The following is a 14,778-nucleotide window of genomic DNA, read 5'->3' as shown; positions in this document are numbered from 1 at the left end:
GTTGGTATAAGAAACCTCCCAGGCTACTAAACTAGTAAATAAAGGTTGATGGGATAATGCCTAAAGTTCACATGGTCCCAAAGGCAGTAAGTTAAATGTTTCTCACCATCAAAGTTCAAGCTCCATCTACTGGGGCTATCATCATGTAATAGATTTATCTAACAGTGCCTACTGGCATAAGTAGCACTGAGTAGCAAGAATGAAGACACTAAGCTCCAACAATTACTTCTGAGTGGGCTGGAAATTTATTTCGGTGGTTGTCCTCCCATTACAGCTTCTCTATTTCCTGGCAGTTTCCTATCTACCCCAAAGCCAATTATTCCTCTTGACACTGGGGCTGAGTGATATATGTTTCTTTTTTATTGAAGTTTTTTATTTTCAAAACATATGCAAAGATAATCTTTCAACATTGACCCTTGCAAAATCTTATGTTCCAATTTTATTCTCCCTTTCCCCCACTCCCTCCCCTAGATGGCAAGTAATTCAATATATGTTGAGCATGGTAAAAATATATGTTAAATCCAATATGTATATAAACATATTTACATAATTATATTGCTGCACAAAAAAAATCAGATCAAAAAATTTTTAAAAAAGCAAATAAAATGCAAGCACACAACAAAAAGAGTGAGAATGCTATGTTGTGATTCACCCTCCATTCCCACAGTCCTCTCTCTGGCTGTAGATGGCTTTCTCCACTAAGATGTGTTTCTTCTTGGACTGGCAGGTCCTTTGTGTAAATTCCACCATGTAAGAAGAGTGCTGTGTATCAACTACTTAGTTGGCTTCTGTCCAGAGGGACCCAGTTGCAAATTTACACAGTATGTACCTTCCTTGAACCATTGGTCACCCTAGAAAGCTAGATTAGACCCTTCACTGATAACTCGTTCCTAGTCCCTAAAGGACAGAGGCATATGTGTCCCCAATAGCTCATAACAGAAGGTCTTGTGCCCAGTGTTAAGGTCCCTCCAAATTTTTCACTCTTCCAAAGTAGCCCATTCTATTGACACGCTATAATAGGAGGTTCTTGTTATTACCTATCCCTTGCTTTAACAAAATTCTTCATCAGCAGCAGAAAAAGCTCAACACATGCTTGACCTGGGAAGGAATCTTTTCCCTTCAAGATTTGAAACCTTCTTCCAAATTTCTCACTCTTCCAAAGTAGCCCATTCTATTTACACACTATAATAGAGGTTTTCTTATTATTACCTACCCCTTGCTTTCACAAAATTCTTCATCAGTGGCAGAAAAAGCTCAACACATGCTTGACCTGGGGAGGAATCTCTTCCCTCCAAGGTTAGAAAGCTGAAGTTTATAGCAATCTGTGGTGTTGAGCATATTAACAGAGTTAGAGGTGTTAGATTGTTTTTTTAATTACCTGTCATATACTTTCCTCAGCCTCAAGATGACTGTTACTACATAAGGCAAGTCACTCAAAGGTAAGAACTAGAAAAGGGTCTGGGGTCAACTATTTGGGCTTGTTTCCTTCCAATAATAAAGAGGGTGGACCAGAGCCCCCATCCCACTAAATCTCCTAACTCTATAGGGCACTATACATTAGCATGTAAGATCATTTAGAATATTTCTAGGATAAATTTCTAAGAGGAGAGACAGACAGGTTTTTGGCTAGGCAGCAGATACAACTCATAAAAGTGGGATACTGGAATCATAAAATGAGACACAGCCTTGGCCATTTGCTGCCTTAAAAGGGGGAAATCCTTAGCTGATAGCAATATCTGTTATTGGAAATTGCTGGCATAAGGTAGAAAACTCTCCTGACTTGCCAGCCTATTCAACTTCTGAAGAAGTAAAAATAAATGTAGTTATCCCTTCTGGGCCCCCACAATCTGGAGAATCCATTAAAAACCCATAGAGGTAGATCCTTCATCTTAATTTTCCTTTAAAAAATCATATAAGGATTTAGCCTTTTGTATAATGATATAATCTATTAGAATACATTATTATAACAATCCTACATTTCTGTATTATCTATTCACCTTCCTTCCATCTGCAGTATCCAGAAAACCCTCAAATTCCCAATTAATTTCTTATGCTGAACCATAATATATTGAAATAGTGATTGGAAAAGTCAAGATGTGGAAGGGATAAATGTAATCACTCTCTTCTCTTCTCTCCCCACTCCCACCTTCCTTTGAATAAATAGCAGATAACTAGTCTTTATAAGCTTGACTTTAAATCTGGGTATCTCATCATCCTCTGAGCATTGCTCTGGCACTGGAGAATTATTAGTCTCAACTCCTATTTTTCCTTTTCTTCTTTCAGAATGTAAGTCAACTACAAGGACCAACAAAACTTGCTTCCTTTGTGAAAATGTCTTCTGAACACAGTTGGCAAGAGAGTACACCAGCTGAAGTCTCAAGCAAGTCCAATGTGTCCTTTGTAGCAGTTCATTTGCTTTAGGATGGGTATTGGGGCTAAGAGAATTTTTCCATCTTTCTTGTTATGAACTAATAATATATTTCAATCAGGAATCTGGGTATGAATAATCCTCTATGTGTAACAAGTCAGGAAAAAAAAAAAAAAACAACTGTACTTAAGACTATAGGAGAGGGTAGATACTGGCAAATCAAATCAAGATGCCTGAAAGTTACTAGACGATTCTCAGCAATGTAATCTTATTTTTATATTTCCTGACAAATGGTATTGCTTGCTTTCTTAAAAAGGCAGGAAAAAAGTTTAAAAGTTAATAAAGAGTTTGCATTATTATTTCATTGATCTTTATCTCTAGAAAGACTTGAGTACTTGGGGTGATTGAGCTCCTTCCTTTTTATTGTTTTTTCTAGTCATACATGTATATTAACTTTTTAAATACATATTTATGGATCATGTTGCTAGAGAAAAATCAGAACAAAAGGAAAAAACCATGAGAAGGGGAAAAAAACAGAAAAAAAGAAGTGAACATAGCATGTATTGATTTACATTCAATCTCCATAGTTTTCTCTCAGGATCCAGATGGCATTTTCTATCCAAAGCTTACTGGAATTGCCTTGGATCATTGAACCACTGAGGACCACCAAGTTTTTCATAGCTGATCATCATATAATTTTGCTGTTACTGTGTATAATGCATTCCTGGTCCTGTTTGTTTCGCTCAGCAGCAGTTCATATAAATCTTTTCAGGCCTTTCTAAAATCAGCTTGCTCATGTTTTATAGAACAATAATAATTCCATTACCTTCATATATCACAACTTATTCAGCCTTCCTCATATGATAGGCATCCATGCATTTTCCAATTCTTTGTTATCACAAAAAGAGCTACAAATATTTTGCAATATATGGGTCCTTTTCCTTTATGATTTTCTTGGGATACAGTTCCAGTATTGATACTGCTGGGTCAAAGGGTATTCAAAGTTTTATAGCCCTTTGGACATAGTTCCAAGTTGCTTTATAGAATGGTTGGATCATTTCACAACTCCACCAACAGTGCTTTAGTGTCCCAGTTTTCTCACATTCCCTCCAACATTAATCATTGTCATCTTAGCCAGTCTGAAAGGTGTAAGGTGTTACACCTCAGAGTTGTTTTAATTTGTATTTCTCCAATCAATAGTGATTTAGAGCATTTTTTCACAACTAAAGATGACTTTAATTTCATCATCTGAAAATTGTCTATTCATGTCCTTTGACCATTTTATCAATTGGGAAATGACTTGTACTCTTATAAATTTGATAGTTTTTTTATATGTATTAGAAATGAGATCTTTATTAGAAACACTAATAAAAAATTTTTCCCAACTTTGTACTTGCCTTTTAAACTTGTGTTGGTTTGGTTTTGTGCAAAACCTTTTTAATTTAATGTAACCAAAGTTGTCCATTTTGCATTTCATCATGTTCTCCATCTTGCTCTCCTAATTTGCTTATGGTATCACCCTTCTGCCCAAATCATGTATTCATTTTGACCTTATTTTGCTATGGAATATAAGATGTAGATCTATGCCAAGTTTCTGACATATTCTTTTCCAGTTTTCCCAGTAATTTTTGTGTAATAGTGAGTTTTTATCCTAGAATTAGAGGTTAGGGGTTTATCAAATACTAGATTATTATAGTCATTGATTATTGTGTCATGGTATCTAACCTATTCCATGGTTCCAACACTATTTCTTAGTCAGTACCAAATGGTATTGATGACTGCTGCCTTATAATAAAGTTTTGGATCTGGTACTGCCCAGGCCACCATTCTTCATATTTTTTTTTTCATTCATTCCCTTAATATTCTTCACTTTTTGTTCTTCCAGATGAATTTTGATATTTTTTCTATCTCTATAAAATAATATTTTGGCAGTTTGGTTGGTATGGTACTGAAGAAGTAGACTAATTTAAGTAGAACTATCATTTTTGTTATATCAGTCCAGCCTACCCATGAGAAATTGATATTTTCCAACTGTTTAGATCTGACTTTGTGTGAGAAATATTATGTAATTATATTCATATAATTCCTGGATTTGTCATCTTATTCGTTCTTCTTGATGTTAATATCTATTTTGAGAAGAGAAAGAAGGAAGGAAGAAGGGAAGCACAGGGAAGAGAAAAAAAAGGAGGGAAGGAAGGAAGGAGGAAAGGAAGAAGGGAATGAAGGAAAAGAGAGAAGTAATGGAAGAATGGAGGGAAGAAGGAAGGAGGGAAGGAATCTCTTAAGGTCTTATGATGTGAGATACTACATTGCTCAGGGTTTTCTGAGCTTATGGAAAGGAGGAAAAGTAGAATCCATAGTTTTCTTTGCCTTTGTAGTCCCAGACATAACTTTTGTGCTTTTCTTTTCTACCTCGTATCACTGACAATTCTGAGGTCCTTTAAAATTGTTGCTGAGTGAATGAATGGATTGACAATGTGTAATCTTCTCAAGTTCCTTTTTCTAACTAATTGCAGGATTTTGTTTTGGCAGGAAATACAGATCATATATATACGAAGTCAAATGTGTATCATGGGCTCTGCTGGGGTTTCACTATGCAATGAGAGGAGCTCTTGTAGCATATGTGAGGAGGAAGTTAAGCCTATCGACCGTTTCCTTTCAGTACAAAGGAAACCGTCTTTATGCTAACAAGTTCAACAAGAATCAAACAGTATTCGTCAGAAAATAACAGAATTATCTACATGGTTGGACAACCTTTTTGGCAAATATCACCAGTGGTCACAGCATATATGATACTCTGTACAGAGAAACTTTAATGTTGAAATTAATGTATTTAATGAAGAAAACTCACTGAATTCAGAATAGCATGAAGTATAAATGCTTCGTCTTGTTTTCTTATCCAATAAATAAGTGAACCTCAGAAACAGGAAAACAGAAGTGAAGGCAGAATGTCTGAATCTGATAGCTATTGACTTATAATATATAGCAAATTATTGAATACATATTCATTCACATATATTTAATATGTTAAATTTTATCTAAAAGAAGAAATACATATAATTTAAGAAAATTCACATGATTTTACATCTTATGTGGTTTACCTAAACTGGGTCTGCCACATGTGACTGAAAAAAACATTTCAAAGATCTGGCAAAGTTTTATAATCTGTTCTAATACAATAATGGCCTTCAGCACAATGAAGGCACTTGATTCTCATTCTAAATATATACTCTGTGCTTCCATTGTGCTAGGTCCAAGTGGAAGATGCTTTTAAAATATTTCTTTAAATTTAATGCTATTTTATTTTTCCAAATACATGCAAAGATAATTTTCAACATTTCAACATTCATTCAAAACCTTGTGTTCCAAATTTCTCTCCCTCTCCTCCCCCCTCCCCAAGACAGCAAGTAATTTGTTATAGGTTAAATATGTGCAATTCTTCTAAACATATTTCCACAGTCATGATGCTGAGCAAAAAAAAAAAAAAAAAAAAAAAAAAAAATCGGATCAAAAGGAGGAAAAAAACATAAGAAAAAACAAGCAAACAACTTTAAAAAATGAAAATGCTGTTTTGATCCACATTTAGTCTTCATAGTCCTCTCTCTGGATGCAGATGACTTTCTCCATCACAAATCTATTGGAATTGCCTTGAATCATTTCATTGTTGAAAATAACCAAATCCATCATGGTTGACCATCACATAATCTTGCTGTTACTGTATACAATGTTCTCCTGGTTCTGCTCACTTCACTCAGCATCAGTTCATGTAAGTCCAGATTTTTCTGAAATCAACCTACGCATTATTTCTTAAAGAACAATAACATTCCATAACTTTCATATATCATAACTTATTCAGTCATTCTCCAGCTGATGGGCATACACTCAATTTCCTGTTCCTTGCCACTACAAAAAGGGCTGTCACAAACATGTGAATCTTTTTCTCTTTTTTAATGATCTCTTTGGAATACAAACCCAGTAGACACACTACTGGATAAAAGGGTAAGCATGGTTTTATAGTCCTTTGGGTATAGTCCAAATTGCTGAGAGATGCAGGAGGATTATCCAGGTTCAGAAAATTTAGTGATTCATAATGGTCAATAGATGTTTAATCTATATTGGATTGCCAGCTGCCTATAGGAGGAGGTAGGGGAGAAAGAGGGAGAAAGTTTGGAGCACAAGGTTTTACAAGGGTGAATCTTTGCATGTATTTGGAAAAATAAAAAGCTATTTTAAAAAGAGATTAGGTCTTGAAAAGACCTTTTTAAAAAATACAAATATTAGATTTAGGACAAGGTAATTCTTTAATATGTAATTATATATTATATGTTATTGATATATTGATATGAATAATATATCATATATATGATTTATGTTGTATATCATATATATGTTATATATTATATATAATAAGTCTTTAATATAATTGTTATTATATAGGTCAATGGAAAGGTGCTGAAGAGAAGGTGGTAGAGTAGCATTACACTAATGTGAAAGTATATAGATTATATTCATGGGAAACTGGGGGCTCCAAAGTATTTCCTTTAAATATTATTTCAGAAATTCCTGTCTAGAGAGGATATGCATAGTCTTCCTAATATGGAAACCCCATTTAGAAATATGGAGGAGGCTGGTACCAATGGTCTAGACTTGAATTAAATTCTAGGGGAAATCATAGATTTTCCTGTCTAAGCCCTAGTAGGAGTTGGAATTAGCACAACTTCTCTGTTCTTCCTTTTAAAACTAGGATTCCAACATACAGATTAATTATAATACAGTGCATCAAAGTGATAAAATAAATACTTATTACATCTCTACTCCATACCCTCCATTCAGATTGGCCAAGGAAGTCAATCTGTGAGATGAGGCACAGATCTAGTTTGACTATTTTTATCTTTTAAGTAATTTTCCATAAGAATAATATTCCTATAGCACTAATTTTTAAAATTATTTTATTTATTTTTTTCCAATTACATATAAGAGCATTTTTAAAATTCTGAATTCCAAGTTCCCTCTCTCCCCACCCACTAAAGGCAAGCAATTTGATAATACATGTACCACTAATACTTCAATATACTTCAAAAACTTTACTGTTCCTCCTCCCCTATTCCCAATTGAAAATTTAAGCTTTTATATAAATTTCCATGCTTCTTACTGCGTCTCAGTCTATCAGAAGAACTCTTGACACAATACATAGTGTCCAGATCAGTCAGTGGTGCTTGCGCCAACGCTGCAACTCTTTGGGTAGAGAAGAGAAAAAGAAGTAAGGAAACAATTATTGACCATAAAGAGAATAAAATCCTTTTGTACAAGTTGAAACTCAAAATCTCAGATAAGTTTTTCTTCCAGTCTAGACCCAGAAAAGCTCATGAAATCAAAAGCTCAAATGATACTTTGTTCCTGGCAATCTCCAACAGCAAAAAACAACAACAACAAAAACAAGCAAACAAACAAACAAAAAAAACAACAAAGTGGAATGAAGGGAGGGGAAAGGTGTTGTCAAAGTTAGGAAGACTGAGTAGTAAGAAGTACCAGGCTTGCAAAGTATCTGTTGAGTTGAATATCAGACTGATTTAACAAGATCTTCAAATGACCACGGTACCTGGAATCTCTGACTTGCAGGTCTAAAGCCATACTCAAACCTCAGACATGAGGATCCTGCTTTTATCCCCTAGTCTGAACTCAGTCTAGATCTACAAAGGATTCATTTATCCATGTCCAAACGTGAAGCCTGAAGTGACTCCTTCTTCCCTTTGGGGAAGAAGATTATTTTTTCCTAAAGGACTCAGACTTTATGTATCAAAGAACTTAAAAAAAGTGGGCAGGTATAATTGTGATAAAAATATTCAGCAAGTGGGAGAAGGCACATAAGCATTATTAGAATACTGAGGACTGCTGAGAGGAAAAAAAAATCACCTTTATATAAATTTTGTGGGAAAGGAAAGGCCAGAAGTACAGGCATTGTTGGGCAAAGCAGAAAAAGAGTCAACCCTAATATATTTTACCATCATTTAAGGGTCTGTAATTCAAGCCCCAAAGCCAGGAAATCTTACTCAGGTGCTTGAAACTCCAACTGTAGCAAAGGACCCAGTATCCAGCACAGAACATGGTGATGCAACCGGCGCCACCCTTCTTCAAGCTGACAAATTTGGGGTATTTAATCCAGGCTGTTTAAAAAGAAGTATGAATCTAGTTGTTAGTGAACTCTGATTCTGGGACTTATTTGTCAAGGTCTTTTGTCTCAGGCTATTTACTGATCAGGGAGATGAAGGTGAAACTCCATAAATTTATCTCAGAGGGGCTTTAAAGAACAATTAATCTAGTCCCTTCAAATGCCCAGAAAGGTGTAAAAATTTACCTTCTCCAAAACAGATTTATTCTTCATTGGGAGCTAGGGTCAGTCATTTCATGGGAAACATCACTAGTGTGCAGTTTGGGATTCGCAATAGATATCATTTATACAGGTTTTTCTACTAATTCATAACCAAGAATAGATAAAGAGATACAGGCCAGGTTCTCACACACAAAATGACAGATCCAGTGGCATAGATACCATAGAATATAGAGATTTCTAAAGAAAGTTTGTGAAAATATCTAAACCCAGCAACTGAATCATCATCAACCCAATCTCACCTTTTTGTACTTTTCCCAGCAGTCCCATTATAGAGAAGTTGGAAACTCTAAACCAAAATGGAAGCTTTGCAATCTTGAAATCCATCAGACTTCTTTCCAAAGGAGGAGCTATGAATACAAACAAAATTTCCAGTAATACGTCATCCAATTTCACCTACTTTGTTCTAACAATCTAATTTCATCCTCTCCTCTCACCAAGTCTTCCTAGGAGAGGGATAATTTAGTATCTTTAGTGGTAAAAATTCCCCAAATGGACTAGAGAAAAATCATTCTTCTAGGCAATAAAGAGAAGAGTGACTTGGGCAACAAACACACTGCACATCTATCAAGCAAATCCTGATACAAAACTCTTTTCAACCAGAAGAATTTTCAACAATCTTAAGCCCCTAAGAATTATGACAATTGACAAGAAATTAATAATTCTTTTTTGGTTGTTATTTTGAGGTAACTTGGGGGTTAAGGGACTTGCCCAGGAGCATAGAGCTATGGAGGCTGAATTTGAACTCAAGTCCTCCTGACTTCCAGGACTAGTGCTCAATCCATTGTACCACCTAGCCACTCCTGGAAGTTCATAATCCTTAAATTGATACATAGCTAACTCAATATGCATTTTATGAATATCCTTTCTATCATACCAACACATGTATGTATATACACATATACACACATGTGAATGTATAAATATGTATCTATATGCCTACAGGTTATATATACATATACACATGTATATGAATATATGTGTGTATAATATACACACAAATATAATGTTTATATAAACACAGTTATTTTTGTCCACACAGGGGACTCTTTTCATCAATCCAATACCTACTTGCAATTTATTCTTACCAATATTATCTAAACCATGGTTATTTTATCTTATAATCCAGCTGCTCCCCATGGTCTCTCGTGCATGTTCTCAACACCTATGATCCCCAAGGCTATTCTCCTCATCTGTCCCATTCCAAAGACTTTCAGGTCTTTGTCCTTATACTAGAGCTTCAAATAACTAAGCTCTTTCCCTAGAGCTTCAAATAACTGAGCACTGGGCAACTTGTCCATTTCTTAGCAGAGCAACTCTTTAAGAGTTGGAAGGGACAACAATCATCTCAGATCAATCTTTTTATTTTAAAGACAAAGAACTGAGATCCAGAGGTTAAATAACATGACCGCCAGGGTCAGGATTCCAACCCAGGTTTTCTGATCTATCAAGATCTATGGAGTTGCCTGAGCTATAGAAAGATGAAGTGACTTGCCAGGATCATAGAGCACATGAGTGTCAAGAGACAAGAGGCAATATCTTCATCAAATTTTTACCTAAAACAATATTGTTCTACTGCATGACAGCATTAAGAAATAATAGTGGTCATTATATTTTCCACACATCTGAACTATGCTATTGTACTCTCACTAGTACTTAACTAGCAACCATTACTTTTTAAATCTTATTTCTATCTGGAATTCAAACCAGCAATTATTTCCTGCCCACATTTCATACATGATTAAATGCAAGTGTGTCGACTTTACAAAGGGGAAGTTTATGCTTTTCCTGGACCTATGTTCAACTTTGTCCCACATCCTTTCTAACCACATTAAATGAGTAGAAAGTGTTCTTCCCCATCACTTTATCATCCAGTCTCATTATCTTAGTGGAAAACTATAAATTAACTCAATGTCTCTAAAGACCTTTACAGGGCAGATGAAAACTGCTTTTAAAAAGAAGAAGAAGAAGAAGAAGAAGAAGAAGAAGAAGAAGAAGAAGAAGAAGAAGAAGAAGAAGAAGAAGAAGAAGAAGAAGAAGAAGAAGAAGAAGAAGAAGAAGAAGAAGAAGAAGAAGAAGAAGAAGAAGAAGAAGAAGAAGAAGAAGAAGAAGAAGAAGAAGAAGAAGAAGAAGAAGAAGAAGAAGAGGAAGAAGAGGAAGAAGAGGAAGAGGAGGAAGAGGAGGAAGAGGAGGAAGAGGAGGAAGAGGAGGAAGAGGAGGAAGAAGAGGAAGAAGAGGAAGAAGAGGAAGAAGAGGAAGAAGAAGAAGAAGAAGAAGAAGAAGAAGAAGAAGAAGAAGAAGAAGAAGAAGAAGAAGAAGAAGAAGAAGAAGAAGAAGAAGAAGAAGAAGAAGAAGAAGAAAGGACAGAAGAAAAATAACTTGGGAAGAGAAACAAGGACATTGCAAACTTCCATGAATATGCTGGTTCCCAGACTTCTTCCAATCACAAGTACCTACTCAAATTCAACAATGACCCTATTTCCACTTTTATAACTATCTTCTCTCTATGCTTCCCATTCCAGCCCAAATCCTGACTGTTTTACTTAAAACTCAGAAACCTCTTCATTCCTTTTGGGCAATATAGAACTGTCACACTTGCTCATCACACACACACACACACACACACACACACACACACACACACACACACACACACACACACAGTCTGCAAACCCAGCATACACACACCACTCTGCTAGCTGGCCTGGCTGATCAGCAGTTAGAAATAAAGGCCTGGCATGATTCCTACTTCCCTATCACTGGCCCTTCCTCTTCTCCAGTGAATTTTTTTTTTTAATCTTAGCAACGATTAAACTAGGAATGTCTTCCCCCAATTAAACTTTAAAGCCTGATTACCTGTTTTGTACATACCACCTAGACCTTGGTTCCCTACACTGGTATCACCTGGTTTCCAAGAAGTCACTATATATCTTAAGTTCCAGAAGTCTGCACCCCCTGGACTCTAAAACAGATCCACAGAATCCCTTTAGATCCAGGAGCCCTAAATATCACCAAAATCCTAGAAGCACTTCCTTGATCTTTAGAAACGTATTTCTGTAGGAAAATCTCAGAACTACACATTCCCTCTGAATCTTCCCTTTTTTTTGAGCCTCAGACACCTGGTTATTTGTGTGTTTGTTTAAGATGGGCCTTTCTATTAAATGTTTTAACATGTGAAAATGCCTTTTTTCTTCCTGAACTTCAGAGAATGGTCCTTGGACTCCGTCTCTTCTCCCTGAAACCTGATCTATGACTCAGAACAACCAAGTCCATTTCTCTATATACAAGCCTTTGCAAAACAACTCTTATTTTTCAGGAACCAGAAGAATCTTCTTTCATTCACCAAAAATAACCTTTTGTCATTCACCAAAACTAAAGGAACAATAACAGGAACAGGTTTCAGTAATTCCCTAATCCTAGTGAGACACTGACTTGGCAGAATCACAAAATGTAGCTTGGGTTAGTCCCTTATAACCCAATAGGCCTGAGTGCTCTTAGAAGGAATTTTCTACTTTCTGAAGCTCTAATTCCATCCTGAACTCAACCTTTATAATCCCAACCCCATCATTCCCCAATTCTCCCTGATTGCTCTTCATAATCTTTTTTGTTAATTTATTATTCATCTTTTGCTCCCTAAGTAATCATGAGCATCTCTCAAAGTTCTCTTCTTATACAACACACATTCCCTGGTTTTTATGATTTCTGAACAGCTGTAATACCCTAAGAATCAGCATCAGCCTTTTGAAATGCCCAGGCCTCCAGAGAAGCTAGATCTATTACTCCTTCAGAGATGTCTCTAGTCCTTGCAGATATTTTCAACAAAACAACTTGGTTTACGGAGGAGTCAGTGATCACTATCAATAAGTCAGTGCTGCACTCTAAACCAACGATAAATCAAAGTGAAGTCCCAGAATCTTTGAAGATATTGGTTTGGGGAGTAGCCCCAAGGCCTACCACCACAGTTCCTTACCTTTCACCAGAACCCAAGATCCCAGAATGCCCATATCTCTCAACTTTGATTCCAAACTATGAGAGCCTGTTGTAATGGCATAAAAGCCAACCATAATCATCCTAGAACAGATACCAGAAACCATTGAGATGACCTAAGAATCAGACATAAAGGAAATTATTCTGTCTCAATGGAGAAACTTGATCTTTTCATTAGTGATCAAGCTATACACAATATCTCCACACTAAAAGTAGGTAAGAAGGGAGATACACATTGATGAAAAGTTTCTCAAAAGCATGTATGACATTAAGGACAGTTTTCAGCTCAACAGTTTTGGATATTAATAGGTCTCTAATTAGTGAAGATAATGATAGATAGTTTTAGTTCCCTAGTTTGAGTTCCTAATAAAGATCTGCACTGGAGCTTAAAAGAATAATCTTAACTGCTCATAATACATTTTAATCTCTCAGTATTGGCCACCTGAGCTGCACTGGTGAATAAAGCTGCTAAAAAAAAAAAAAAAAAAAAAAAAAAAAAAAAAGTTAAAGTATATAAGTGCTAGTTGTATTCATAGGCCTGAAGTACAGATAATGTTCTGCCTACCTAATGAAACTAACTACCAACCTACTTAAACAGGTCATCTCTATTCTAATCTAGTTGCCCAGATTGGGTAGAAAGACCTTCCCCTAATGAAAGACACTAGACAATAATAATTAAAAATTAAAATAATAAAAATAATAATTAAAAATTAAAAAAAAAAAGGTAACATTTACATAGCCCTTACTCTACTGCCAGGCATTGTGCTAAGTACTTTATAATTATTTCATTCAATCCTCACAACATCCCTGGTTAGTAACTATCACTAGCCATGCAAAGGGTACTAGAACACATAAAAAAGGGTCCCTTTCCGGTTATATGGAAACTATTATACTGTATTTACTATGTAATGTTACAAAATAGAAAAGCATTGGTAGTAAAAAGACCTGCATTCTAGTCATGACTCCATTATTATGTGCTACATGACCTGGGGCAAATAATTTCATTTTTCTACATTTGTTTCCTTATCTATAAAACAGGAACACATCTGGTCCTGCCTGTCTCATGGGGATAATTTCATGATCAAAATGAAATAATTTATGTGAAAACTGTCAAATGCTAATCAAATGTAAGAGAATGGTATTATCCACCACATAGTGTTTTAGAGAAGGAAAAAGCTTGAGAATAAGACTTCAAAAGATGGGTTATATAAAAATCTTTGCTATCAGAGCATCTAGGTGGTACAGTGGATAGAGCACCAGCCGTGAAGTCAGGAGGACCTGAGTTCAAATCTGGACTCAGACACTTAACACTTCCTAGCTGTGTGACCCTGGGCAAGTCACTTAATCCTAATTGAGTCAGGGGAAAAAATCCTTGATATCAGTAGGTCCCAAGACCTCCTCAAGAAAGTGAAAAGCAATCATGGAATCAGCTGTTAGTCTTCTTGACAATAAACTGCTATTATATAGATATTTGTCTTACATACTAAAACATAACTGTTGTAAACAGGAGGATGCTTTGGAAGAAAGCACATTAGGAGCTTGTAAACAACTCATGAGAAAAAAAAAAACTTGATATTTGTAAGAAGCAAAAACAATCATAGCAGCTGACATTTATATAGTATTTTAGTTGAAAAAAACTGTGTTCCTTTCCTCACAACTTTATGAGGACAGCAATGTAAATATTACCTTTGTTTTATGAAGAAACTGAAATTATAAGAAGTTACTGGCCAAGGTCTTTTAAGAAATAAGTATTGGAGCTAAGATTCAACCCAGGTCTCCTGTCTCCAAATTCAGCTCTTCTTCCTCTTACACTAAACTACAAGGGCTAACTTGCATTTCAAATCTATTAAGAGTTCCCTCCAAAAAAAATTTCCTGATAAAATAAAACAGTAAGACATCTGAAAACACCAATGAAGAATCTATTTAGACAATGAATGGTATTTTAACATTTCTGCCTTTAATAAAAACTTTTCATCAATGTATATCTCCATTCCTACCTACTTTCAGTGTGGGGATACTCATATAGCTGGATGAA

General features: G+C 35.5%; 2 protein-coding genes across 9 annotated transcripts in view; one reads left to right on the top strand and one right to left on the bottom strand.

Annotated features, from left to right (window-relative positions):
• CPSF4L (cleavage and polyadenylation specific factor 4 like) overlaps positions 1–3,708 on the top strand; it is a 28,349-nt gene extending 24,641 nt beyond the window's left edge. Inside the window, exons 5-7 of the mRNA XM_074260669.1 lie at positions 728–821; positions 1,399–1,439; positions 2,284–3,708. Of these exons, the coding sequence (XP_074116770.1) occupies positions 728–821; positions 1,399–1,423 (119 nt within the window). The 3' untranslated portion in view covers positions 1,424–1,439; positions 2,284–3,708. The remainder of the gene's footprint in view (positions 1–727; positions 822–1,398; positions 1,440–2,283) is intronic.
• A 3,592-nt stretch (positions 3,709–7,300) lies between these two features.
• Positions 7,301–14,778, bottom strand: part of MTNAP1 (mitochondrial nucleoid associated protein 1) — a 22,127-nt gene continuing 14,649 nt past the window's right edge. For 6 of the 8 annotated variants that reach the window (XM_074260651.1, XM_074260657.1, XM_074260650.1 and 3 more), the window contains 3 exons: positions 8,999–9,106; positions 8,419–8,532; positions 7,301–7,603 (listed from right to left, as the gene is read on the bottom strand). In XM_074260651.1, coding sequence (XP_074116752.1) covers positions 7,575–7,603; positions 8,419–8,532; positions 8,999–9,106 — 251 coding nt within the window. In that variant the 3' untranslated portion in view covers positions 7,301–7,574. The remainder of the gene's footprint in view (positions 7,604–8,418; positions 8,533–8,998; positions 9,107–14,778) is intronic. The other 2 variants (XM_074260655.1, XM_074260656.1) reach the window with 1 other exon arrangement.

The sequence above is a fragment of the Sminthopsis crassicaudata genome, chromosome 4 (genome assembly GCF_048593235.1).
Source record: "Sminthopsis crassicaudata isolate SCR6 chromosome 4, ASM4859323v1, whole genome shotgun sequence".
Classification (NCBI taxonomy): Eukaryota; Metazoa; Chordata; class Mammalia; order Dasyuromorphia; family Dasyuridae; genus Sminthopsis; species Sminthopsis crassicaudata.
The sequence above is the reverse complement of the archived record's forward strand: the minus strand, read 5'-3'. Positions and strand labels throughout refer to the sequence as shown.